The 21626-nt window shown below is 40.4% G+C and overlaps 1 protein-coding gene across 14 annotated transcripts in view; it reads right to left on the minus strand.

The window, feature by feature from the left end:
• The window catches only part of ANK3 (ankyrin 3), a 591855-nt gene that overhangs the window by 82724 nt on the left and 487505 nt on the right, over positions 1–21626 (minus strand). For 5 of the 14 annotated variants that reach the window (XM_061635097.1, XM_061635091.1, XM_061635092.1 and 2 more), the window contains 3 exons: positions 17087–17210; positions 14729–14740; positions 12467–12569 (listed from right to left, as the gene is read on the minus strand). In XM_061635097.1, coding sequence (XP_061491081.1) covers positions 12467–12569; positions 14729–14740; positions 17087–17210 — 239 coding nt within the window. The remainder of the gene's footprint in view (positions 1–12466; positions 12570–14728; positions 14741–17086; positions 17211–21626) is intronic. The other 9 variants (XM_061635090.1, XM_061635098.1, XM_061635094.1 and 6 more) reach the window with 3 other exon arrangements.

Genomic DNA, 21626 nt, shown 5'->3' on the forward strand with positions numbered 1-21626 from the left:
CCAGGTTTTTCCTATCCTCCCCCCAATTTTTTTCAGTTTCTTAATGGAAAAAATGAAAAGAAATGAAAAAACAGAACCCCCCCTTTTACCCCCAGGCCTTTCACATGTCTGGCCTTGTCTGCCTCTCATGTAAATGGGGTATACACTTGATAATGTGTGATCTGATCCTAGTCTCTCAAAATTGGAGGGTAGTGGGAGAAGATAAATTGTGTGTACACCTCAAGTGCTCTATTTCCCTGACACCCCCATATTTATATTCCGCTGTTCCTTTAAGTGGCTTATAGATCTGTGGCTCTCAGGCAGGCTACCGTACAGGCAGCTTCAGCAGTTGAACTGCATCATGAGCCTTGAGACAATCCTTGGATTAGTCTCTATGAATGCATTTGCTATTTTAGATATATCAGATGTGGAGAGGTGAGGCAGGCCCATAGATTAGGCAGGCAAGCAACCAGAATCCTACTGCCCTACCATACATTGACTGGATCCAGTCTAGTGAATGGGTGAGTGGGCCTGCAGAATAATAACATGAATGGCCTTGAGTAATCATCATAAAACAATCAAGCAAGAATAAATGGCAAGCAGGAATTCCTTAAAGGGGCAATTTAAATGAGCTACTTTCCCTTCTTCCCGTTTACTGAGCATTCACTCTGATTTGTTCACACAAAATTTGCACAGTGATTATATGACATCACTTTTTATTGAGCATTTGTTCTGATTTGTTTGTACGGAAGTTATATGACATCACTGTTATCCCAAACTTTCCAGATAATTACCCCATCACTTTTCTTACCACAAGACTTCCATTATGGGGGGTGGGGGGAGCTGATTTGTTGCACCAGTGTGCCAAATCTACTTTAATTGCACAAAACAAATTTACTGACATTTTATTACATTGCACCCACAAAATAGTGACAGTCTGGAAGCAGCTTAAATCATTTTCAGAGGGGACCAATCTAAATGGACAGTTATGTCCTGTTTACATATATTTATTTCAACTTGAAGAGATTGCCAGCCTCACAGACTTCAAAGCCTTGAAGTTAGTGCTCAAGTGCAGACAAACCAGCTCAAGTAGCCTGAGAATTAAAGATTCAAGGAGCCTCTTATTTGGTAGCAAGATAATAGCAGTGTCCAATCTGGCAGCAGTGTAGCACACCATTCCAAACTTAGGTGAATATTATAAATAAGTTGTTTTCTGGCTGTATTTAAAGCATGAATAAAGATAGCAAGTGCAGTCTGACTGCATGAAACCTGCTTGTGTCTATTATTATCCAGCCTCCCAGCTCACAGAGTGTTTCAAAAATAAGTTTTAGGTTCCTATGTCAGGAATAAGACATCATTTCCATCTCTGTATAGGCTGTGCCTTGGATAAGCAGCCATTCTTAAGGTGATAAAGCCAACTGTTGATTAGAAAGGTGCTCTCTTTCTCTCTCTGCCAAGATGATTTTTCAAGATAAAAAATTAATGCCTCAAATATTCTTGCTTCTAAGTTTCTCCTGCTTTTAATGTTTATGGTGCAAGGTGGGTAAAAAATTCATTATCATCTGACCCTTATTGACATCATTAAACCTCTTACACATTTGGGGCTATAACTTTTATATCAAAAGGATATAAAATTATGTCAACTTTCTTCTCCTTTTATCTAGGCCACTTCATACTTCATGTATTTTCCTATAGTCAAGGACTGGACTGGACTGGAAAAGTAAATAAGATCTAAATGACCTTTCACCAACAGTGTGACTCTTGTTAAATAACTCAGGAACTATTGTATGTTCATGTAGCAGTTATGGTAAGAAAGTGTTAAGTATTCAGTATTTTTTAAGATGAACAAATCCTGGAGGCTTTGAGGTGAAGGATGGTAGCTTTGAGAAATCATAGTAATCAATACCGGGGATGATGACGGACCAAACAAACAGTATAGTTTTAACCCTCTTTGTAAACAATCACCCTGCATTTCATATTTTTACATTAAACTGGAGTCATTGACAAATAGATCTCATGTTGTTGTTGTTTTAAAGTAAGGCTTAATTGTGGTTGATTGGACCCCAATATCAGATTACTTAAGTAACAGGATATACTTAACAAGAGGGTTAAAAATCAGATTTGCCATTCCTGCCAAAATTAGGGAAGTCAGGAACAGTAATTCAAGCACACTGAAAGCCACTGTGGGCATACAAGCCTGCTAAGCACGACAGGAATACCAAAATATTGCTATCCAGGTTACTGCACAAGAATGCTACATTTAGACTTTTAATGAATGCTGCTTCTTAAAGCCCTTTCATTAGAGAATTAAGGACTCTTTCATATTCCTTCCAGATAACAACCACCTATAAAGAAACAACCCATTTTGCAGTATAAGCAGCAGATATCCAGTCTGACGGTCTGGATGACATTTCTTTTAATCAAAAGAAATACGTTGACATGTTCATGTAGTTATCCTCAAAATATAGCCTGAGGGATCTGAAAATGAATGGCTACTTCCAAAAATGTTTTGTCTAGAGCAAACTCAGCAGCATACAAAGGTGGTTAAAAAAAAAAAGACAAAACCCTGCTCCTAATGTAATATAGGGAGACCATGAGGAAGGAGAGAGAAACGAAGGTCTGGAGGCCATAAGATGCCCAGTAGAACATTAAATGGTAGCTTTATGAAAGGAAGGAAGCTGGACTTTGGGAAGGAGGCTAAAATAGTTTCCCCAAACCCTATTGTTCAAAATACTTGTAGCCATTACCATCAGAGGAAGAGGAGCCCATCACCAGACCTAGCACATAGGGATCAAGAGGAGTTAGGGGACGGTGACAACTCCCAGAGACCACCATCTTAGAAGATGTGCCATTTGGGGAGTCTGCAAAACTGGGTGACCTATTTTGACTGTTTACCCTCCCCCTCTTCCAGAACCTGCCCAATCACCCATGGGACACCAGCAGCAGAAATAATGAATCCAAATCAGAGCTTGGAAAAATTACTTTTTTGAACTACAACTCCCATCAGCCCCAGCCAGCATGGCCACTGAACTGGGCTGATGGGAGTTGTAGTTCAAAAAAGTAACTTTTCCAAGCTCTGTCCAAACTAAAGCCATGACTAGAAAATGCCCGCCAGGCAGTACAAGGCCTTCTAGATCATGAACTGATGCGTGTTCCAAATCTATTTTGGCATTAAGCAGTATATAAAATAATAATGGTTCTGCTGACACCCCAGGAAGTAATCGAGCTGCTTGATTGCTATAAAACTGTTCAGTTGCCATTTATCTGTTGCTGAAGCAACACTTTATCCTTTTCAGCTCCTAATTTGGTGTGATTCAGGAGATGAACAGCAAAGTGCACCTTTGGCAAACTTTCTACAGACCTGCTCCTTGAGTTGCTGGACAGGTCTCCTGTCTTGTCAGGAATCCTGGAATCAAAGCCATACAGCACTGGTGGCAGGAGGAGCAGAACTATATAATCCAACCCAATCAGAGAACATCTGGTGATGTGATAATATCACAATGCTATTTAACCAATCAAGTTTTGGCTACATGCAGATGTCACAGTGCTAATTTAGTGCAAGGCAACGGCTCCTGCATTGGTCATATGGGTGATCTCTACCAGTCAAGGTAAGGACAAACAAAGCTTATTCAACACAATTCCTGATGAGAGGGAGTGTCTTTCAATGATGTCAAAACATCCGTTTCAGCTCAGCTGTAATCAGTATGCATCAGACAGGTACTGTGTTTGCTATCTTAGAAGCCAGTTTGGCATATAAGCAGTATATAAATCAATAAATAATTTTCTTAGTGTCTCTTGAATTGGATTTAAATTGTGCTTATATATTTTATTGTTGTTGTCTTATTGTTAAAGCCCTTTGGGATGTTTTATGGGAAGCGATATATAAATAAATACACTTCACACTACTTGTTGTGTAGTTCCAGTCCTAGTCCCTGGATTTTCCAGTTAAAAGGACCACAGGATGGGAAAGACCACCAGTCAGAGTAGACTCTCTTAGAACTGATGGACCAATGGTCGTACTGAGTATAAGGCTGTAAATTCTGAAACACAGTAAGTTCATGTTAATGGTAGGGAAAAGGAACTTGAACCAGAAAATCTGACATGACGCTCCCTCTTCCATCCGGCCACCTTGCAGGTAGAGGGAAATGTTGGACTGATCTCTAGAGCACTACAGTGCCGCCTCCTCTGAAGGGATCAGAGTCCCTACTTCAGCTTTCAGCCCAAGCAGGGTTTATCTATTTATTTATTTTTATATACATAAATACGTATTTATCTTATATTTATATCCCACCTTTCTTCCATCTTGGAACCTAAGGCAGTGTGTGTGTGGTTCCCAGGCCGTCTCTCATCCAGACACTGACCAGACCCAGACCTGCTTAGCTTCAGCAAAGTGGTGGTCCAACATGTCTATCCTGGCCTGCTCCTCAGTCTGAGCATTATGCTGCTCTGTGCTACAGACTGCCCCGCACATGTGCTAGAAGGAAGCTGCAGAACCACTGGCGCTACCTCCCAGGTGTCAGCCCTTACAGAATGAAATTAATCCATACTGAGTGGCTCCTCACAGACAAGTGCCATATTAAATGTCTAGGGTAACAGAATTCCACTCTTACAAAGTCTAAGTGAGGTCAGGCAGGCCTTCCATAGAACGTCACAGCAAGCTAAACAATGAAGTAGCAGCACTATTTCAAGCACATGCAAGCCAGAGATCTACTTTGCTGCTCCCAGCCTGTGGCCTAATAAAAATAATATATAACTATGAGCACTCCCCCAAATGCTTCCCTACCCTCTGAGGCTCCTGGTATCTCCTGGTTGTATAATCAGCTTAATAGCCAAATGGTCTGCAAAGTAAGGAAAAACTCTCAGTACTGTCAAGACTATTTCATCCAAATTGCTACTCCATATAAAAAAGCAGCCTGATGTGTTCAAAAAAGACTCCTCAGCAGCACTATTAATCCTTCCATTTATAGTTGCCTATTGGCAATTTTGATAGAACACTAGCAAGGTAAGAGCTGCTCAAATTTACCATTACCTCTTGATTTGCAAACCATAGAGCTTATTTTCACCAGTCAAGTAAGTACTGAAATGGTACAATTTTTTTCCCCCAAACTCTAATACGGGCAGCTCCCAACATTTGTAATATCATACATTTCGCTTCTTCCTTAACGAACAAAGGACTAATCAGAGACAGGAAACTACTTTCCCTAATGCATCTATAACTCATTTAAACCTTTGCTTGTCCAGGACTCTGAAAATTGCAGAGAAGAGGAGACAAAAGGAAGGATGCACCTCCCACTAAGGTAGGGTTGCCAGGTCAGAAGCATCCCAAAACCTGAGATTTGAGGGGTGGGCCCTAGTGATGTCATGGGGTGGGCACGAGTGATGCCATGGGGCGGGCTTGAGTGATGTCATGGGGCGGGCCCCAGTGATGTCATTAAGCATGATACATTAAGCATCAATCACAGTTACTTGGAGCATACAATAAAAAAAATCTGATTGGAAATTAAGATAGAAATCTTAGCTAAAAGGTGGAGCCTGGGTAGGGAACATTTAATCTAGCCTACTTGCTTTCAGCAAGAAGGGTTTAAGTGCCTTCAGGCCAGGCCAGTCACCAGAAGGTCACTGTAGGGACAAAGGAGCCTAGTGTTGTGGAGGTGTTAGATGGGAGCATTGGAGAGTAAAGATGGACACTCCTGAAGGCTGCAATTCTAAACACACTTACTAAGGGATTAAGCCCCATAGAACTCAACAGGACTGACTTCTAGTAGATATAGTTTGGATTGTGCTGTTGGTAAACCTTGACTAGGGTTCTTCTGCAAAGACATCCATATCCAAGCAGGGTTGGCAACCCCCTGCCTGGAATACCGTGCCCTTATCTTTTAACGTGGCTGCTCCAAACTAGATTTGACCCTTTACTTCAGAAAGAGGTCTGAGAAATGAGTAAGAGTAAGAAGTATCTTTTAAAATTGTTCCTTTCAATTCACTCTTGAATGCACATCATACCTAGGGCAGATCCACACCATTCCTTTAAAGCACATTCAACACCCATTTGAAGCACATGAATCCCACCACAGAATCATGGGAACTGCAGTTTGTTAAGAGTGGTGAGAACTATAACTGTGAGGGGGAAATGACATTTCCCAGAATTCTTTAGGGGAAGTTGTGCGCTTTAAATGCGAGTTGGATGTGCTTTAAATGTATTGTGTGAATCCACTTAATAAATTTTGCCTGCATGTAAATTGTTTTAATTAATTTTTCAAAATGGAAATGAGCTATAAACTGTAGTGGGTGACCATGGGCTACTCACCATCTCTCAGCCTATCTGCCCCTCAGGATGAAAACAATGGAGAACCATGACTACCCCAAGGCATACTTAAAATGTAAAGGAAGTATTGTACAACCATAATGTGAAATCGGATACTTATGGGGACACAGTATGACAAAACTGGGCGGAAGTAATGAGTGGGGTACCACAGGGCTCAGTCCTGGGCCCAATGCTCTTCAACATTTTTATTAATGACTTGGATGAGGAAGTACAGGCTTCCCAGGAGGATCCCTCCGCCTGTGCTGCCTCTGAGACAGGCTCCCATCTTGGATGAAACTTATCCAGTTTTAAATTCAGTCAGAAGGGTTTTTTCTGACTGGGGATGATTTCTTCCGGATAAGGAAGAAGCATGAGATCTGCCACATAGTTTTGTTTTGATTGTTGGAGCCTGGAATTCGTCAGAATTGTCTGTCTTCCAGCAGTTCAGACAGAGCGAGGATTTTATGCTAGCTCAGCTGGATAAGTGACCCGTTTTTTTTTAACAGACTAGCAGGCAAACCTCCTGTCTACATTTATCATTTTCTTATCTATATAGCGAAAGAGATTTGTCCAAGTAACAACAATTAAGATAACCTAGATGAGGTAAGACTTTCCTTCTTTATTTACGGAACTAAGGGGGAAGAAAATATAAATAGCTTATCTTTTTTTTTTATTGCAAAAAGCTGACATGGAAAATTGCGTTTTAAAGATTACAACGGATGAGAGCTTTCTGATTGGGAGAGATAAGAAATCTTTTTGATTTACAAGACTTTTGTGTAATATATATAAGGGACTATTTTTTCTGATCTACTTTTTTGTTGTTGTTGACGAATCTGCTCATTCTCTCTGCTACTAGTTATTTGAACGCTGTGAACTAAAAGCTGTTTTTGCACTTCTGGACATTTAAGAGATAAGGACTGTCTAGCGTGTGACGTTAGTTGGTTGGAAAGATTAACTCCTTTGTAACTGGATAAAGAAATAAACTGCTCTTTGCTTGGGACATTGAAAATTGAAGGAGTTTTGTTCTTTTGGTTTTAAGAATGGCAATTAAGAAGATCATGGATGTACAAGAAGGGACTTTATTTCTAGACATGCTTCAGAAAATAATGGATGGGATTAACTCAATAAAACAAGAACTGAGAAATAACAGACAAGCGTGGAGAACTGAATTTCATGAAATGAGACAGGAGCTGAAAGAAACTCAGGATTCTATGAGAAAGGAGAATAAAGATAGATCTGGAAAACAAAAAAAGGATGAAAGAGAAATTAAAGGCAAGGTTCAATCTATGGAGATTGGCTTAAATATGGACATGAAAAAAGATTTGGATTTCCTGGTTGTGACGGATCCTGGAGATAAATATTACAGTTTGGAATACAGCGCTGTCTCTGAAGGAATTGAAGAGATTGGAGATAAAGATATTATCGTTCAAAAAAATTCCTGGACTGGAAGGATTTCATGGAACTTGAAATGGAGAAAGTTAATAGAATTAATCCCTGTTTTGTGTCAATGGAAAAACCTTCAAGAAATGTACTAGTGTATCATGTGGAAAAGAGGAGCAGAGATGCGGCTTTGAAACAATACTTCAGTGTTACGTTTGGATTTGATGGTAAGAAAATATATGTGATGGAGGAAATTCCTATCAGACTTTTATTATATGACTATGACAGCAAGATTTTTGGGTGCGTAAAGATGGAAGATGGACCCAATATGGATAATGACAGAAGAGCGATTTGAAACTACTGGACTCAGTAGATTTGATGAGTTGGATTAATTGACATGTTTATTTAGAAAAAAAAATTGATTGACATATATCTCAAGGATTGGAAACTTCTCTTTGACTTTTTGTGGAAGATTAAAATGATAGGATGTTAATGAGATTTGAAACCAACTAAGATAACTGCTGGAGGAAGGTGATTTTATAATCTATTAAGAGATAGGTCTGTTATATATTATAGATTTATAGTTGAATTATAGTGTTTTGAAATTACTGGATTTAGTAGATTTGATGAGCTGGATTAATTGGCATGTTTATTTAGAAAAAAAATTGATTGATATATATCTCAAGGATTGGAAACTTCTCTTTGACTTTTTGTGGAATATTAAAATGATATGATGTTAATGAGATTTGAAACCAACTAAGATAACCACTGGAGGAAGGTGATTTTATAATCTATTAAGAGATAGGTTTGTTATATATTATAGATTTATAGCTGAACTATGACAAATCGGAAGTCAATATTTTTATATATATGTATTTTTTTTTGTATTGTATTAGTTATTGATTTGTGTTGTTTTCTTTTTGTATTATTTTGGTTTTGAAAATTAGAATAAAAATTAATTGAAAAAAAAAAAAGGATGAGGAAGTACAGAGCATGCTTACCAAACTGGCAGATGATACAAAATTGGGGGGCATAGCTATTACCGTGGAAGACAGAAACAAAATTCAAAGGGAGATTGATAGGCTGGAGCATTGGGCGGAAAACAACAGAATAAAATTCAACAGGGATAAATGCAAAGTTCTACACTTAGGAAAAAGAAACCAAATGCACAGTTATAAGATGGGGGATACTTTGCTCAGCAATACGACATGTGAGAAGGATCTTGGAATTGTCGTTGATCACAAACTGAATATGAACCAACAGTGGGATGTGGCTGCAAAAAAGGCAAATGCTATATTAGGCTGCATTAACAGAAGTATAGTTTCCAAATCGTGTGAAGTATTAGTTCCCCTCCATTCAGCACTGCTTAGGCCTCATCTTGAGTGCTGCATCCAGTTCTGGTCTCTGCACTTCAAGAAGGATGCAGACAAACTGGAACAGGTTCAGAGGAGGGCAGCAAGGATGATCAGGGGACTGGAAACAAAGCCCTATGAGGAGAGACTGAAAGAACTGGGCATGTTTAGCCTGGAGAAGAGAAGACTGAGGGGAGATATAATAGCACTGTTCAAGTACGTGAAAAGTTGCCACACAGAGGAGGGTCAGGATCTCTTCTCGATTGTCCCAGAGTGCAGGACATGGAATAATGGGCTCAAGTTGCAAGAAGCCCGATTTCAACTGGACATCAGGAAAAACTTCCTGTTAGAGCCATACGACAATGGAACCAATTACTAGAGAGGTAGTGGGCTCTCCGACAATGGAGACATTCAAGAGGCAGCTGGACAGCCATCTGTCGGGAATGCTTTGATTTGGATTCCTACATTGAGCAGGGGGTTGGACTTGATGGCCTTGTAGGCCCCATCCAACTCTACTATTCTATGTTCCTATGAAAATATTTATATAAGCATAATTATCAAATATGTTTCTTATTTATACAACCTGTAAAGATATTTATAGTGCAATCCTATGTTTGTTTACTCAGAAGCAAGTCCCAATGTATTCAATGGGGCTTACTCAACCAGGGAAAACTGTACCCTGAAGTGATAAAAGTTTTTAAAGCTTTTTAAAATGTTTTTAAAGACGTTTTGTTTTAATATATTTTAAAGTCTGTTTTTATGATTTTTAAAGTGTTTTTAGTGCTTTTGTTTGCCGCCGTGGGCTCCTACTGGGACGAAGGGTGGGATATAAATCAAATAATACATAAAAATAAATAAATATACTTCATTCACCCAACCCAAAATTTGGAATCATGCCACTTTAAGCTGTTTTCCAACTGTTTATACTTTTTATGGTTATTGGTTTTTAAAGTGATTTATTTCTTATTGTGAGCTGCCTTGGTTTCCAATCACCAACCATACACACACACACACACACACATATATATGCAGGTGTAAAAATACACCCCAATAGTTTATTGTCAAACCAGTTGGTCATTGAGGAACATTTTTTAAAAAAATCAGTATTAGCCTAATTTGTTTAAGAATATGGTTGGAGGGGAGAGAAAGATTTACAACACAAACACAAGTCTGCACTAAGTTTATTCAAAAGTCCCATTAATTTACATCACAATCCTAACCATATCTACTCAAAAGTAAGTCTTAGAGGAGTTCAATGGGGTTTACTCCAGGTACATGGGATTAGAATTGCTTTACTCCCTGAAAAGCAGATATTGGATTAAATACTTTCATATTCCATAGCCCAGGGTCTGACTCTTGGACAGAAGAGGAAAAAAAACATTAAGCCATATTACTTACGCAAACTGCAAAAATCTTAAAGCCACCATTTTCTGACATTGAAATTAAGCCTAGGCATGCCTGGATCAACAAGTCACAACCCTTGCTTCATTGGCTACAATCCTGAAAGGGTGGGTTTTCAGCCAGAGCTTTGAAAAGTTACTTTTTAAAACTACAATTCCCATCATCCCCAGCCAGCATGGCCACTGGATTGGGCTGATGGGAGTTGTAGCTAGAGCAAGGAATTGTTCTAGATATCTGTAAAAAAAGTCGCACAGGGGGGCGGTTGACATTTTGGTGTATATCTCGGGAACCAGACCACCTAGAAACTTTTTTTAAATAAAATTGACGCTGAGAGTCCGGAGATTAAGGGGTGCTAGCCAGAGAGCTGGAGGCTCCCCCCAAAAAATGGAGACTGTGGCTGAAAACCGGAGACCTGGTAACTCTACACTAAGGTGATGGCAGAAACCATCAGGGGTACAAAATAATTGGTTGTAATTCTAATTATCTATGCCACATACAAATGCAAGAAACAACATCGCAACTTGTTTTTGGTATGAAAAACTACTTTGGGAGGATGTGACTTGAAAAGTAAGAAAGTGTGCTTAACCCTTTCCCCACCTGATCCACCTTTCTGCTGCTTCCTCCTTACAGCATTCCAAATGTAAGTTTATGAGCGTAAAAATGTGTTTGGAACCCTGTAGGATGAGTGGGGAGCACATGGGAAAGAGTTAAGCACTTTGTTCCTCTCTGGTTATTCCTCTGCACCAGATCATTCAACCACAATATGTCTTTTCTTTTCCTTTTTAAAAAATGGCTGATGGGATACTGTTCTGCACATTTGCATGTAATGTTGTTCGGCACTCTTCCATTACCCAGTTTCAAGAATGCAAGTTCTTCCTCAGGAGTTAAATTAATATAAGAACATAACCTTTTAATCTGATTTGTTCTCTTCCAGATCAGCATATCAAAACAGACAGATGTCCAATACAAGAATACTCTGGTTTGCTCTGGCCACAGAGGAGCTCCTACCTCCAAGGGCTGGCTGTGGTGTTACCAGAATGGAGAACTGTTTTGATATTTCACAGAGAGTGCTACAGCTCATCCCAGACAAACACAGATAGTTGTCTACTATTCTAAGGTTACTTACATTGCCTGTCTCCTGTAATAACAAAAAATGCCAAATGAAACAAAGTTAAGAGGAACACACAACCTTTCTCTCTGCTATATCTTGAAGATTATTGCTTTGATTGTATTTGTAAAACACTTTAACACAATAAGAAGCTTAGTCTATTACTGAACATGCCTTTCCCCAAAACAAAAATTGACTATTGAATGTAAAATGATTCTATTGTAGTACGTGCAACATCCAGATAATGCTCTACCCAGATAGATAAAATATATTTGCTAATATGTGAGTTGCCCTTGCTTTGTGCTCTTTTGTGATATAAACCATTTCCATCGCAACATCCTTTAAAAATATTAATTTAGCACAGAAAAAAACCACTTTGTTATGCATTGAAATGTTCCCACTTTGGCAAACAACTGTAATTATATGTAGCATGAATGGGTGTCCTGGAACTTTCTCCAAACACAGTGGTTGTGCCTTGTGGATTTCAGTAATAGAAGTGTTCAAACACTATTTCTCAAGTTAAAGGTATCTCTAATCAGCTATCTAACTATAGCCAGATACATTTTTCAAACCATGAAAAAAAAAACCTCATATTTCAATGAACCACATGCGCTATGCAAAATATAGAGACATGCTGCCTGATTCACAGAAGCTCTTGTCACTTCACAATCTACATTCTTTCCTACTGCTCCTAAAGATAGGTCAATAATATCAGCAAAGATAGCAGTATTGCCAGGGTTGCAAGTTCTAATGGATACTTTGTATGAGCAGCTGATTGATGCATTAATCTATTATTCAGTTTTCAGCTTTGATTAACTGGAAGAGTTGATACACTAAAAACCTTCAGAATCCCAGTTATGAAATGTAAACTGTATAGGTTCCACCAGGGGAGCAGTCCAGGCTACATGATAAAAATATTCAACTACAGAAGCATAAAGAACTCACCGGATCCTTTGATGGCACCAATAGCTCTTCAATCATCATGCTGTCCCGGGCATAAGAACTTCTGTTCAAAGTGTAGGACCTATCCGAACTGAAGGAGCGGAGGCTGGTTGTATTTACAATTTACAACAGAGTATGGAGGTGACAATGAGATGAACAAAAGAAAAATTAATGCATGCAACTTCCAGGGGAGAAGGTAATGATTATAAAGCATGTGTAACTGATTAAACAGAATTTTAATATACACTAAAATTGTGCTTTTAACCTCAATTTTTAAGAGGTTTTCTTTCAGTGGGTTGGATCCAAAAGGTTTCTTTCTTTCCTCCAATAGAAGAAATTCCTTTCATCAAAAGAAGGGAATCTTTGGATCCATCCCATTGGCTGCAGTCCTGGGCACACTTACCTGACAGTAAGCTCCACTGAACTCAGTGGGATCTACTTCTGAGTAGACATACATAGGATTGCACTGATTAGTATTACGTCCATTTAAATCAGGATAATATATAATTGAATTTCATATAAATGTATCAAAAATATATTCAAGAAATGTGGAGTGCAATCCAAAGCATGTTTACTCAAAAGTGGTAGTGCAACTGAGTTCAGTGGGACTCCCTAGTAAATGTGATTAGGCTTCCACCTTATTCCATTTTTTTTAAAAAAGAAGACTTCAGTGTAACCAGAACCTTTCTAAAATGCTACTTGTTCCTGTGAGGGATTTATGATTATAAGGTCTATGATCGCTGACTTTTCTGCCCAGCCCAATTCCATTCCCCCCCCCAAGCTAATTAATAAACCTTACCATCAATGGGTAAATTATCCCATGCATTTATTGCATTTGTGTGCTACTACAACTGCTGTCAAGCGACTTGCTCTCAAAAGTGACATCTGGAGTAGAAGGTGCACCATTTCCCTAAACTGACCTCCTTTAAAAGTACATTACAGCTCAGAATAAAACCATCCATCTCAGGAATTGACAGTCCCTAGCTTGAATGGGGCTCTTCTGTCTTTGATCACCATGCACCTGGGATATCTCTGGCACCGGCACTGCAATGATGCAGTAACAAGAAAACCTAGGCTTGTTAAATCTTTCTCTAGCAAGCAACTGTTATAGACAAAAAATGTATTTTGGATGAGGAGCTGGAAATCAGAGATGAATGCCTCATATGCAGAGATCGGTCTGTACTGATCCCAGTTCCATTATCCTCCACAAGACAAGGAACAAATGACAGCAGGCTCTACTGACATACAACAGGATGATCTAGAAAGAGGAGGCAGACTTTCTGTGTGCACGCAAGACTGATGATTGTTTGGGAGGTGCTTGTATCTGTATGGGCATTACTGCACAATTTGTTTTGTGGCTGAGTGGGAAGCTCATCCAAGCCCCATAGTTCACATGTGACTGCCTCTTCTGTCTGACTGTTTGCAGGTGGGGTTGACCATAAACAGTACCCAAAAGCCACTTGGCTTAGCAGATGAAATGCCCTAGATTTGGCATGAGTCCCTTGTGCATGGTCATAAACTAAATAGAAGGCTTTAGTCAATGCATTATACTCTCAGCCTTGACCCTTCCACCTGCAACATGGGGATAATAGTACTTGAATAATTTTTAGGGCTGTTCTAAGGATTACTAAAATAAAGTATGGGAAGAACTTTGAATACTTGAATTCTGCTAAATTCATACTGATCTAGATCCTTTCCTGCTTTCTCTAGATGCTTTAGAGGAAAACAATGTTTGTATACTGAGAGCAACCAAACGCTAGGTCTCTTATGTCGTACACATTAACCCTGGAAGCTGCACAAAATGTTAGGAAACATGCCAGCATCGAGCCATGCTTGCTATTGTGACTGAAAAGAAAATGGTCAATGAAAACAATTGCGTCCAGCTAAACAAACATGCTTTTGAACTACTCACAGTATAAAGCTTTAATAATTTATGACATGCACTTTGCACTTCTGAATAAAACTTCTAGAAGATTCCATCCCAGTATATATCTCATTTAAATTGTTTCTCCTGGTGCTTGAACCCACCAACTTGAAGCAGAACTGGGCCCTGGATCTTTAAAAACATATTCACCCCCCCATCTTTTTTCAAAACGTAAGTGTAATGAAACCAGGTCATATATTACATTGCAGTAACCAAAAATATTACGATCTAACACGGGGCACAACAGAAGAAGCACAACACATCACAATGCTGAGTAAAAACTAAATAAATGAGGAATGACAAAAGCAGAGAAATGTCACAAGGGCATCATGCTTTCTTACCTGACCTTAGGACTATTTTTAGAAAGAAAAGAAACAAGAAACAAGGGAAGATAGAAAGCAAAGAATCAGACAGTGAAAAAAGTGCAATGCCATGACTGGTTGACTTAGACATTTAATGTAATTCATTGTGTAATGTTACACTCAGATTCAGTCACACGACAGAAATCCATGCACTGATTTGGCTATAGCAGTGGTTTTCAAACTGTTCTAGAAAAGTCTGGGGTTCCTCAACATTTTATCAAGGTCTTCTCATTGAGAAGATCAGTACTGGCACAGCAGCTTCCCTAGACCACAACTGCCCCCTCCTCTAATTTTCATACTATTGGGGGAGCTTGCAGTTCAGTGGTAGAGCACATGCTTTCCATGCAGAAGGTCCCAAGTTCATCTTTGGCATCTTCAGCTAAAAGAAACTCGGGTAGCAGGCAACAGGAAAGACCTCTGCCTGAGATCCTGGAGAGTCACTGCTTGTCAAGAGTAGCTAGATGGGCAAGTTTTCCAACCTAGTATGTTCTCCTGCAATACATAGTTGCAGCAATATTGGGTGTACTCTAAGGGACTTGCTTGGTTCATGTGGGAGGACAGGTAGGCTCAGTGAAGCATGTGTTCTGGAATCATCTGCAATGTGCAGGGATTCCATGGAAGCCAAGCTGATGTGAAAAGGGTTCCCTAAAAAGTAGATAATTTTAGACCACTGTGTGTTATGGAATACTTGTTTTAAGTTCCAATCCTGAACACTGTTAAGTGCATCTAACCCAGTGTCAATTTGAGACCTGCAGTGCATAAATGTGCTTGAATATCAGTTTGCTTCATCTGAGTGTAACACACACCTAAGATACTGCAGATGTAAACATGAGCTACATAGTGACACATAATAGCACTGCTAAATCAGAAGTGTGTGAATTTTAAGGCTTTGCCAAGGAATCAAAGAGGAGCAAAGTACACTCAGGATTCCTGAACACTAGGAAAGAGTTGCTGTGATTTGATAACATCCCATTAATATCTAAAGGTTGTGTAGGTCTGTGAAACTCTCACTGATTTACTTACTACTTAGTAGATTACTACTAAGAGTCTCTTTGTTAAAACCACAGCATATAGTTCACAGAACAAGTACACAAATAAATAACAAAGGCTGCAATCCAATACACACTTACCTAGGAGTAAGTCCCACTAAACCCAATGGCGCTTACTTCTGAGTGGACATGTACTGGATTGCACTGTAAATAATCTATGCCATTTGGACAAGTAAACAAAAATTCAACATAGTCTTGCTTAACTAGCAGGGTTATTTACAGATTGTTTTTTTCACACATAATTCAAAAGAAAGTTGATTAAATGCCCAAAAGGGTTTTATATACAAAGAAAGAAAATACAAAATGCAAACTTAGGGTGCATGTCTCTGTACTGAATGTAGCCACAACCACCAAGAAAAAGATACAAATATCCAGGTTTTATCTTGTGGGAGGGGCCACTCCCTGTTAGACAATGAAATAACTTTTTACAACAGATCATTAAACTATAGGAAAAAGTCCTTAGGGCTCAGGCTGGTGAGGTTTAATTATTAGCTTCAAAACAATTCAACTGTCAGTAAACAAATGACTAATCCACAACCGTGAACATAATCTCTGAAATGCTTGTGGTGCCTTGTTTGCTTTAGAGGCTAGACAAAGCCAAATATCTGAACCAGAAATTCCCAATAATGTGAACAATTGCATATCGTAAAGTGCAAAGATGGCAATCAGTCATTTAAAATTTGTGACCTATTTTCCTCTCTTGCAGGAAAACTGCTTATTCCTTTGGAAACAAAACATTGCAAAGGATTTAGATAACAAATACCAACACAAACAATTGCAAACAAGATTTAAAGTTTTAATTATTATCTTCCATCTGCACCTTTTGGTGTAACTGGATTAGCCAAACAACCATCTTTCAGGGGTGTTTTTGCATGAATCTATGCCATTTTTATTCTTGGGGGAAAAAATCAGTGTCAGGAAGTATTACAATCAAATAACAAAAGCCCTTTTTCTTCTTCTTGGCTAAATGTTTGTTGTGGTCTAAACGGACTGGCTTATAGATAGAGGCTTCTAGCTGTTTCCAAAGGAACACTTCTGACATATCTAGAACACGAGCAGATGCCAGAAAAAACAGAAAAATTAATTTGCTTTGAACTGTTGCCATAACAAAGCTATCACGGAGGGCAAAAGAAAGCATGAAACTAAGTAACAGATGCATATATGAAAGACTGAGGGTAATCAGGCAGCCAAATTATGGAACTTTGCTTGGCTTTTTCAAAAAGAGGTGATAAAATGCACTGGGTGGATGTTTATTTTAAATGGAATATGTGAAGTACATGCTGAATACCTGGCGGATCGGGCTCCTAGGCTGAAGCCCATGTATCCTTCTGCAGGCAGAGAATCATCTCCCAGTTCTTTTAGATCCTGTGGCCCAAGATACTTGTCCGTATCTCCTGTCATTGCATCTTCACCTGCCAGCACAAAAGCAGACTGAAATCAGAAGCTACACAGAGCGGAATGTTTTGCTTAGTAAAAGTATGCTGCCCTTCAGTATGGTTGCTAGAAAGCAAACTCATTGCATCCCCTGTGGCTTTGCCTGCCACAGTATTATAAATACCAATTACCTGTTATCTGTACAACATTTTTAAAAAGAAAAGAAAAAAAGAACCCATTAAGATATTAATATAGTGCGTAACCATAACGAATGACATTTATTGCTGTAAATCCAGTAGTTTAGCAGGCTGTATCAGGTATGATGCTAGTCCAATCACTCTAACAACCTCAGACAGCAGAACATGAACGAGAGGTATTTATTGGCATGTAACACCCTGGTCAAAAAGGGATTTTATGGGAGGACCATGCTTGAGAAGTGAGTAGGGGATGACAGGCTAAGGTGACAACCTGCCTAGAAATGGCCTGCTGGCTCATCCCATGACTATAGATTCCACTCCCTCTATATTGCTCTTTCACCTCTTGAGTTGGCAGGACAAACATGAAACCCCTCAAATGGCTGGATTCGACCTGGTGGCATCCAGTTGTTGATACCTTATCTAAGAACTTTTTGAACAAAATCCCTATCCTACCCCACACAGAAAGCAAAAACCTAGAAAAAGCAGACCATTGCTTTATGGTTGAATTGTGTGTGAAAGATCTTCATTACGGTACAATATTGGAGAGGTAAAGGTAGATTGGTATAGATTTTGACCCATAACCTGACTATTCTGACAATCTCCCATTTATTTATTGTCAACAGTGTGCAAGGCCCTGACTAAAATAGAAGCATTCCCTGCCCAGAGGATATACAATCTATATTAGACAGATGAGGTAGCAATGGGAAAGAAGCCAAAGATTTACACTTTGGATATTCAAAGCCTTTCACTTTGTAGTTCCAGCTCCTGAATTTGACTGGTATGGGGTGTTTTGTTTGCAGGGGGATTGGGCTTTCCATTGAACTTCAGATGATTTTAGAAGTGTATAATTTCATTGAGGATTATTACTTTTTAAAAAGTGATTGCCTAGGGTTTTTTTACACACAACATTTTTGCTCATATTACTATTATATCATGGAGTTTGCAGTCTCTAGGCTGCATAAAGACCAAGGCCCAGTGCAGCTCATTCTTTAACTATGGCTAAAGGAGAAAGTTGTAAGACCACAGGCTTCGTTCTACAGCCCTTCCCATCTCTGGCTCAAATCCCCCCTTCTGCCACCAGCTTTAACCATTGTCCTTAAGCATGACTAAAGTTAACCTGAGTTGACTATTAACCAGGGTTTTGAAATCAGCTTCCAACCCTGGTTATGTTTGGTGCCCACGTAACCCTTAACCCTGGGTAAGGCTGGTGAGTGGAGTGAAGATTCATGCCCCTTCTCACCTCCCACACCTATGTATAACCATATTTAAGAGAGATTAGCAGTGTTATGTCTGCACTGAGCCCTAGTCTTAATTGGTGCATGAATGTTTTGCTTACAAGAGCAGCATGAATCATTTTTAAAAAATTGAAAGCATAATGGATTTCAGAATGGCCAACAGAATTTGCATCTTGAATTCAGAATTAGGAAGTGATGGAACTGTAGTATTTCTAGCCTGTCTTGGGAGGAATGGCAGGATATATATTTAATAACTTGCATTTGGGAAATGGTGTTTTTTTTAAAAAAAAATCAGTGCATCTGATTGATCCATGACATTAGTGAAGGAAGGAGAGGAGAGAATTAGGAGTCAGTGATGATGGAAGTAAGGCAAGGCTCAAGGGGTTTAGGAAAGCCTTTGTTAAAAAGGGGAGGAGGGAACAGTGATCCATATGGAGGTGAAAATATAAAAGAGTCATCGTATTACAAACACATCTCTTACGAAGGATGAGTTAAGAGATTGCCTTTCCTAGTAACATAGTTTGCAACTGATCTCCAGATGGAAGACAGAGAATTTCAGAGATAATCTTGAAACAGCCAGAACCAAAGTTACTTTCCTCCCAACAGCAGAGGTCTATTGTTGCAGTCACTCAAAGTGCTATGCTGTGCTGACCATTGAATCAGGCTGGGAACCCTGTGGCCCTCTAGATATTGTTCACCTCCAATTCCTATCAGCCCTAGCTGGCATGGCGAATGCTCAGGGATGGTGGGAGCTGTAGGCCAACAACATCTGAGGGCCATAGGTTTCCCAACCCTGCCATAGAGCATACAAAGAGGTAGGGAGCACATGGAGTTTCCTGCTTCCTTCATTGGCTTATTTCAGGTGGGAGTGTGAGATACTCTATTCTAAGGAGGAGCCAGGTGACCCCCCCTCCACACATTGCAAAAAAGTGTGGAGAGGGAACACGGGAGAGCCTACCCCCATTCAACCACATGCTGCCATCACACTCTTTCAATGCCCATGCATTCAAACTATATCAGAAGGACTTCTACTCACACAGCAATGTATGCATGTAGAGCTTCTTCACAGAAAGTACAATCAGGGTCCCTCCTCACCTGGAAGAACTGTACATGCATATTTCAGAAGGCAAGCAGAATTCTTTCTGATGTTGTCTGAATGCACAGACATTATGGGAGTGTAGTGGGTTTTGCCTGGTCAAGCACACAATGTCCTCCACACCTTCTTTCAACACATGGAGATGGGGCATGTGAACTTGACTGGCAACCTCTTCCAATGCCAGTGCTGGAGTGATGCCCCAGTCTATAGATCCTTCATGTAAAGCAGTTAGTCGCATACAAGTAGCTGAGTGTGATGTTTCTGCGTGCTTCTTTGCCAAGCATGGCTGACAACCGGTTGAGAGGCTTAGGAGGCAATGCAAGTTTAGATGGGGGCCCAAGGGTTGTTTTCTTTTTAAAAAAATAAAGTTTGAGGGAGGAAATGAGATGATACCACATTTGTCTGTTGGTTCTGGGGGATGTCAACATCCATGCTGAGGCCACCTTATCCAGGGCGGCTCAGGATTTCATGGTCTCCATGACAACCATGGGACTGTCCCAATATGCCATTGGCACAACAGATGTAGCAGGGCATACTCTAGATTTGTTTTTTGCATCTGGACATGGAGTTGATCTGAATGTGGGGGTCTTACATCAATCCCTCTGTCATGGACAGATCACTGCTTGCTGAAGTTTAGACTTACAGCGGCTTTTCCCCTTTGCAAGGGTGGGGGACCTATTAAGTTGGTCCGCCCCCAGAGACTAATGGATCCGGATGGTTTCCAAAGGGCTCTGGGGAGTTTTCCAGCTGACAGGGCTGGCGCTCCTGTCGAAACCCTGGTTGAACTATGAAATACAGAAATGACCCGGGCGGTTGACATGATTGCTCCTGAGCGCCCTCTCCTGTGTAGAGCTCGTACGGCTCCATGATATACCCCAGAGCTGAGAGCGATGAAACAATATAGGAGACGGCTTGAGTGCAGATGGAGGAGAACTCCTAGTGGATGCAATTATACACTGGTAAGTGCCTATGGTAAGCTGTATTTAGGGGAAGTGAGGGCAGCAAAAAAACAGTATTTTGCTGCCACTATCAAATCATCAATCTGCCACCCAGCGGAGCTCTTCAGAATTGTCCGGGGGCTATTACGCTCTGATCCCAGGGACATGGTGGAACCATCTGAGGCCTGCTGTAATGAATTTGCTAGGCACTTCCAGGATAAAATCTTTAGCATCCGCCAGGACTTACACTCCAGTGTTACAGCAGGTGAATCAAGCGAGGTATCCAGAGCACAGCCTTGTCCCGACTTCTTGGATGAGTTTCAGTTGGTACAGCTTGAGGACGTTGACAAGGTGCTTGGACAGGTTCATGCAACCACTCCTGTGCTGGATCCTTGCCCTTCTTGGCTAATAAAAGCTAGCAGGGATGGAACAGCCGGCTGGGCCAGGGAAGTGATTAATGCCTCTCTGCGAGAGGGGGTGGTCCCTGGCTGCCTGAAAGAGGCAGTAGTGAGACCACTCCTGAAGAGGCCCTCCCTGGACCCAGAAAATCTTAATAACTATAGGCCGGTAGCAAATGTTCCATTCCTGGGCAAGGTCCTGGAACGAGTGGTTGCAGGTCAGCTCAAGACACTCTTGGATGAGACCGATTATCTGGATCCATTTCAGTCGGGTTTCAGGCCTGGTTTTGGCACAGAAACAGCCTTGGTCGCCCTGTATGATGACCTTTGTCGGGAGAGAGACAGGGGGAGTGTGACTCTGTTGAGTCTCCTTCATCTCTCAGCGGCTTTCGATACCATCGACCATGGTATCCTTCTGGGGAGACTGGCTGAGTTGGGAGTGGGAGGTACTGCATTGCAGTGGTTCCGCTCCTACTTGGCAGGTTGCCTCCAGAAGGTGGTGCTTGGGGAACATTACTCAGCACCCTGGACTCTCCAGTATGGGGTTCCGCAGGGGTCAGTTCTGTCCCCCATGCTGTTCAACATCTACA

Source organism: Rhineura floridana, chromosome 7, assembly GCF_030035675.1.
Source record: "Rhineura floridana isolate rRhiFlo1 chromosome 7, rRhiFlo1.hap2, whole genome shotgun sequence".
NCBI classification, from domain to species: Eukaryota; Metazoa; Chordata; class Lepidosauria; order Squamata; family Rhineuridae; genus Rhineura; species Rhineura floridana.